Below are 7,795 nucleotides of genomic sequence, written 5' to 3' on the forward strand. Positions count from 1 at the left end.
TTTTTTTTTTAAGCGTACAGGTTTGGAATATTTTTAAATCCTTAAGTGAAATTATTAAAAGTTTTCTTTTTATTTTCAATGAAAAATAAATGCAATCGTTAATATCGATCTTGGTACAATGTAAACCTGTAATCATATGACTACTTATACAGAATTTTACTATATTATAGGCCTAGACTAGGACCAGGCCTCCTACTATAGTATAGAGGCCTAGTCCAAGACCTTGTTGCAAATCCTAGCCCACATAAGCCCTAACCTATAATGTCAAGCATAGTGCTCGTGATCGCGGTACCCTGACCATTAAATTAGCAGACGCACTGGGAAGCGTTGTTCACAGCATTGGACTGCAGCGAAAAATGATTCCCCCATCATTAATGGAACAGGCCCACGTCATGCTTGGCTGATTAGTTTTGATTTACATTTTGCAAGTCTAGTGCCATACGTAGCAAAAGTCCATTTCTAGTGTTGTTGTAAAATGCATTACAAACCAGGCTGGTTTTAGATTTACGTTTTGGAATAGAATTTGGAGAGGGTGTTTGATCGAGTCAGACCTACATTTTGAATTTGAATTACATTTTAAAGAAATTAGAACTACATTTTGAAAAATTTGAACTAAGTTTTGAAAAATTAGAACTTCATTTTGAGAAATTTACGCCTACGTTTTGATAAATTAGACATTGAATTTTGCAATTACATTTTGATTTTAACATTGACTTTTGCTGCGTATGGCACCCCATAGAAGCGAAGTTGGATTCATTGTGCGATGGTCGTAAGGTGCAGTGAGCTTCACAAGCTAAATGTGAACAAAACAATACTACAATTTCTAATTTACCCAACAGTGTTCATTTTGGATAAGAATCTAAAACTATATTGTGTAAATTACTATCTTGTTTGTTGTTTCTTTAATTATTGTACAGTAAACCACTTGAAACTACAACATTGTGATGTTGTGATATAGATACATTATTCTAGCAGCAATTTATTTATTTATTACTTTAGATTTTTTTTATATTTACTTCTTTATTTTAATCATCTATTGCAAACTTGGTTACGACTTTAAGGTGAGTATGCTTTAAAGGCATTTGAACTTTTCATTTGCCTATTTTGCTTAACCATTATTCACATAATGAAACATGCATTAACTTTATTTTAAAACTGCTTATTTAATAATATGTTTATATCACAATGTTATTCTGTTTAATTTACTTTATTTTGTATGTTGATTTGATTTTGAAATAAAACATTGAAATGAAATTAACGTGTTGCCTCCCATCGCCAAATATACTTTTGTTACAAAAAAATTAAAAAATATATTGTAGATTATATAAGCCTTATTAAATTAAATATGCTGATGACCCATTCAGATACAAAGGTACTAGTCTGTCATTTTGAAATCAATTTGCAATTTTGTGTGAACTTCAAATTGACTGTGGATTTTACGTAAATCCGTGGTGATGATTGGTGGAGCTAGCTTAACCCGAACCTTAAATTTCAGTCTTGCCCTCTTGTTGGAAGAAGAATATTCATAGTGAATATTCAAATTGTTTAAAGATTGTATTGTCCCATGCAAAAAAAATCCTAAAAATCATTTTTGAAAATTTATCTTGCTTCTTCTGAATTAATACCGGTAACATAAAAATTGTGAAAATTAAAAATGTTTACTCATAATTTTACATCAAAACATGATAAAAACACTTATACAGTAATCAATGGAAGAATTCATATGTATGACTGCAAGATGAGCAAATTAATTTCAAAATTAAAAATCTTTAATACTGTAAAAACTTAATGGTTATATAGATTCACATATATACGGAAAGAAACTACACTAATTTATGAATAAAAAGAGAATCAATTTTCGTAGCGCTTATTACATTTGCAATGTCAACTACTAATAGCTTTAAATTTACAGTTGATTTCTTATTGTCTCACCAATTTTATGGAATCCTTTGAACGTAGAAGACTAAACATACTCTGAAGATGATGCTGCAATTCTCCAATTACTAAACACAAATTAAAAATACAAAATGTAATTAATTTTTATGTAATTTATTTATCTAATTCCAATAATATAATCTAATCTAATTATCAGATTCAATGAAAAGTCAGTGTATTTTCATCTTCCATTGAAATTATAATATTAGCAATTTATCATCACTATGTTTTATGGCTATGTCACAGAACATTATTAGAGATTGCTATTTGATAATAGCCTGTTCCATATTAATTTAGACTATTGAGGGCTCACTTCATAAATAGACCCTGATCAAGACATGAATGCATGCACAAGCTAAAATTCACTGAATAGTATAGATCTTCACATTTTAAAATTATAATTTGCATAATCTATTTTCAAGTCACAGATTAGCATGTACAAATTTATACTATCAGGCCAATGAGTCACATGATTCAGAAGTGAGAGAAAAACCAACAGGAGAATGCACAGAAAATGCATTAAAATTACATCATGAAGACCCTTTGAGAGCTGTACCTTAAGTGAGGTAAACGTAGTCGAACCTTTTGCAGGTCCAGAGTGCCCAACCTTCTTTTGTAAGCATTGGCGGCCAGACTGTGCAATGTTTTGAGGGGATCACCACTCCTCCTCACACAGTACATTTTATAAATTGAGCTACATGAGGAACAGAGTCTAAAGCCATGTTATGGGAGTGGTCCCAGCCTCTTATATTTCTATCTTAAAAATCCTCCCATCTCACTGGCCTCTAATAATACATATTAAATCAATCAATCAATGCTGATCTGATTTGTGTGTTTTGTTATTTATTGTTTTGCTTTTGAGGTTACACTGGTTTTTTTTATTTAAAAAAAAAAGAAAAAAATATATTCCAATACTTTTTTGAGAATTTTACATTACATTAAGTTAGCGGTTGGAATATTCAACATATCTAAGTTTACAGCAAATCAATATATGAGTTGTACAATCACATGACACACCATGTTGACGTATGCAGGTCCACAAAATGATGAATACTGTACTACATAGCAGATATATGGCAGATGATTAACATTAATGTGAAAATAATAAAATATAATGCTTTATCAACAAGGTCATTTGCCAGTGTGGTTATTCACAGAAATAAAAAAAAAAATCCTTTCAGGGTTCAAATTGAGGTCAAGTAGAGATAAAAATGATAAGAGAAAGGTATAAAGGAAATGATTATATATCATGCTTTCAATAGGCCTACTCCTGTACTCACTTTAAATATATTGGTCAGGTGTAGAAGGACTATCATATTTATTTTTCTGAACATACACTTTTTTTCAGCGGCACATGTCGATTGACAGTGCATTAAAAATCAACAACAAATATTTCAAAATTAACAATTAAATTAATACAGAATATAAAAGTAGAATATCAGTCATTATTCTTTTTTTAACCTTATCTACTAGGGACTGAGCCTCCCTTTCTAAAAGGTTAGCAACTAGTACAGAATTAGCAAAGGCAGAATGATTGACATATATGTATATATACAACTATTAAAACAATCTCTTTATGTAAACTGGGTCCGCACACAGCGGACCCCAGAACACAACTGCTGTTCTTGTTGTTGTTATTATCAAATTTAAAAGCGTCCAGCGTTGACAGTTTTGAACTGAACAATTTTGTACACAAAACTAGAGGTTATTTCCAAAAAAATATTCATGGCCCTTTTTTTAAGTTTGACTCCAGTATGTCCCTATACCTACAAAACAAAGACTGTAGGCCTACATTACTGCAATGAAAACTAATAGGACACATCACATGAATGGCGTGGTCGGTTAACGATGTTTTCTAAGGAACCAAAGGTCATGAGTTTGAATCGCATCTTAGTATTAAATTTTTATTTATTTTTATTTTTTTTATTTTAAGACATTTTATTTTATTTATATTATTTATTTTTATTTATTTTTTCTCTGTTGCTGGTAGTAATTATTGACAATTATGAACCCATGCCGAAAACCTAATTACACCACTGTGTGCTGTATTTAACCATGGAGGATATTTCCTCAAAGTGCATACCAAAAGCGTTAAATGCTGAAGGTGACCTCAATTTAACGTGCGGACTGGTGAGCAGTCGCTCTTGTTGAATGGAAACATTCCATTTATCTCTTTTAAAAATTAATATTAGTTCACTTTAAGGTTTTCTTAGTACTTTTAATTTTCTACACTGTAACTTCCTGATACCAAGTTCAATGGGTCATAGGTCATCAAAAGAGTATACAGTTTTAACATGTTTAATATTATACAACTGGCTACTCGTCAGGTTGTTTAATAGTTTAATCATGCATGTTTTAATACTAGTGAGGTTAGAAATTAGTACCCTATAAAATATGTATTACTTTATAGGAGGTATTTATACCTCCTTGGTTTATGACCCTATCTAGACTGGAAAAGTGATGAGGGAGGGAGGTTTTTTATTTTTTATTTTGGTAAAGAAAAATATCACCCTAGTTGTTTGCTGGTGCATTGATATTCAAAGTAAAATACATGATTGTGGTAATACAAACAATATTTACAATTTACTAAAATAAAAACAAAAAAAATCCCACCCTCCCACCACCCTCCCCACCCAAAAAAAAAAAAAAAAAATTGAAAAAATATTTTTTTTTTTCAACACCATGGAAGACATGTGTGCAAGGGTGATAAACTATTCATTTTTTTTTATTGGGCCTTATTACACAAAAAGTAAAATTTAATAACTATAAATGATAGAAATAGAGATATGGAAAAAAGTAACAAACATGAAAAAGGTTGACTTGTCCCCCTTTGGAATCAATCCACTCTTGATCTTGCGCAGACGCAGGACAGGTTACAGCTAATTGCTGTACTTAGTTAATACAGGCACAAGCCTATAAAGTACATATATTATCTTTTTTTTTATTTTGTGAAATTAAACTCAAATAAGTTGATATTAACAAGTTCATTACAAATTAATCATTGACTGATGAGCTTTTGGGACAGACCTATTAAGTGTCATTGTGCAAACAGTAGATGACCCCTAGCGAAATTTAGGAGTTGTGTCTAGACATTTGCACTGTAGTGTTTACTTTTGTACTTAATAATAGTCCAGATAAAAAGGTGAACCAGAATAACATGCTTTATTGTAGAATTTAATCATTATGCTTTATATCCACAATAGTTAAAAATACAATCTGTATTGGTATAATAATCTCCCACAGATATAAAAATGTATATAGCATGTTGTTCTTGTTGTTTGCTTATACTTTTTTAAATTGAGAGGGCATCATTTAAAAGTAGGTATACTTGCCAGAAGCAGTTTGGAGCAGTGGTAATGGTTTGGTTTCCCAACATCGAGGTCAGGGTTTCAATCCTCGGCTGTGTATTTCACTTGTGTCTTTGAGCAAGGCACTTTACCTACATTGCTACAGTCTATCTATATTTACCAATGGGTACCAGCAAATTGCTGGGAGTCTCCTCCAGTGGACCAGTGTCCCACCTAGGGGAGTATTATACTCTCATCTGCTTCACAGGAACTGGGTATTAGGTCCAGGTCTATACTGTATGAGCCCTAGTGGCTCGGCAAAGTTTTACTTTCTACTTGCCAGACCAATTTAAATTCTCTCCACAATCAACAAAGTATTCTTTATACACAACACTGCGAAGTCAGTTTCATGACACAATTATGCAATTGTTTGCATAATTTGAATTAGTTTGTTTTTCTCTGTGTATTGATCAATGTACTTTTCTACTTTCCTTGATATATTTAGATGTTCATGTAATGCCAAAACGGAAGTTCCAGTACTCTATATATTATGTATGTTGGACGATAAAGATTGATTGATTGATTGATTGACCATAAACAATCATATTCATTGTCATGTCTTTAGAACATGCTGGTTTAATTTCTTCTCTTGACCTTTTGAGTGTTCATTGTTCTGTTTTTCTTTCCCTATATAAGATAAGATGAACCTTCACTTCCATTTTACCATTACCCTTGTAATCACTTCTTTGGTAATAAAATGGATTATTAGGAAACTCTTAATTGTATCCTGTTATACAAGGTTATTATCTTTATATAAAGAAATTTGAGTATGAATTTCAATACCTTAGTATAAAACATACTCCAAACAAAGTAAGACTAGTCATTTTGATTCAATATTTCGATCTTTTATTAGATCATCATCAGGAATTTCAATACAGTATACAAACATCTGAAGTTCAGGGTAGGTTTGTGCCTGGGTAGTGTAATTTGCTTGAAAGTTTAAGGGGGTAGAATTGAAAATAACCAAGGTACGGTACTACGGTACTTTTTCAGATATGTTTTAAATATTTTATGCTAAACCATTTTGGAAATCATCGTTTCACAATACTGGGGTGCATCCGTCACTTTTCATTTTGAGAAAGATCTACTGTAACCTAAGACTCACCTATATACATCACGCCCCTTGGCCCAATCAAGGAAGTTATTCCTTCCAAGAACATGAAACCATGTTTACAAGGATTCCATAAAATTAGTATAGAAAGGTTTCTATGTTGAAGGTGCAGGTTTCCTGGAAACAGTTATCAGTTCATGTTGGAAGACGTTTAGTAGAGTGAAAACAAAGAGTCGTAACATAATGACTTTCACTAATTTCACTGGGTTCGATGTTGCTATAATATTATTTTGGTGGAATACATATTATATATATATTATATATATATATTATATATATTATACAGAATGTTAGTATTTCCTCCTAACCCAAAAATTCTTTTTACCATAGGTTTCATGTGGCTACTTGTTTTAATAGCGGAAATACGCACAGTATGAATGTCAGTGTATTTTGCCATAGGACAGAAACACGGACACTGCATTTTATCAGTTACCATAAGATTATTTAATAATAATAATAATATCTCATTAAACCACTCCCAACAGTACATATCCGTTACATATAAAGTGCAATGACTTACCTGGATGCTTCTTGATGAGCCGAACTTCAATGCTATGTGGAAGAACAAGCGCTGCTCCTTTAACTGCAAAGAAGCTTTCACTTAGGCTGCAAGAATACCAAGTAAAATATTTAATTAGTTTCTTTGACCTTATTTTTACATCTCCCTGCTTTGACCATACAAAAACTGATTTTCATATTACCGCATCATTTGTTTAATCAATAGTCATTCATTCTGTACAAACAAAATACATTAATCAATATCTTACAATTTATTCATCATATTAAAATCATAGTATTATTATCATTTTATCATCATTATTATCAATATCATTATTCTTATCCCTATCCCTACAGTACCATTAATATTATCATTATTTTAATTTACTATCACTATCATCATCATCACATCATTATTATTATTATTACTAGTATTAGTATTACTATAGATGTAATTAATAGTACAGTATTGGAAATGGAAACTGGCTACATATATTATTATAATATCCCATGCATGCGATGTTCAAGATGCTAAAAAGAAGACACAGAAAAACAAACCAAGATTATCATTATTATCATTACTTAAGTATCTGTTTTTTTACTTTATATCATACAAAATGCACTTAACAAACTAATTTAGAAATTGTTATTCAATGTAATGTATTTGTTTCAAAATATTCTCTTAATCCACTACTGTATATTAAACAGATTGTGGATCATGTAAAAGTTACCTTATCTTCTTTTGTCGTTTGTCTACCTCATCTTCATCATTATCCTATAAAACAAACCAGAAAAATAGATAAATTAATAAAAGTGCAATGAGCATTGAATGGTGGACACCGGTGCTATAGAATTATTATTAAATATTATATAATATAAAAATATAATTACACACTTTTATATC

At 30.9% G+C, this 7,795-nt stretch overlaps 1 protein-coding gene across 1 annotated transcript in view; it reads right to left on the reverse strand.

Moving 5' to 3' along the window:
- Positions 1-7,795, reverse strand: part of LOC117103136 — a gene marked incomplete at its 3' end in the record, with an annotated part of 45,193 nt that overhangs the window by 17,945 nt on the left and 19,453 nt on the right. Inside the window, 3 exon segments of the mRNA XM_033243642.1 lie at positions 1,933-2,003; positions 6,914-6,999; positions 7,623-7,666. Coding sequence (XP_033099533.1) covers positions 1,933-2,003; positions 6,914-6,999; positions 7,623-7,666 — 201 coding nt within the window.

The sequence above is a fragment of the Anneissia japonica genome, unplaced genomic scaffold, assembly GCF_011630105.1.
Source record: "Anneissia japonica isolate Jap-2015-1 unplaced genomic scaffold, ASM1163010v1 scaffold287948_len850469_cov200, whole genome shotgun sequence".
In the NCBI taxonomy this organism is placed as follows: Eukaryota; Metazoa; Echinodermata; class Crinoidea; order Comatulida; family Comatulidae; genus Anneissia; species Anneissia japonica.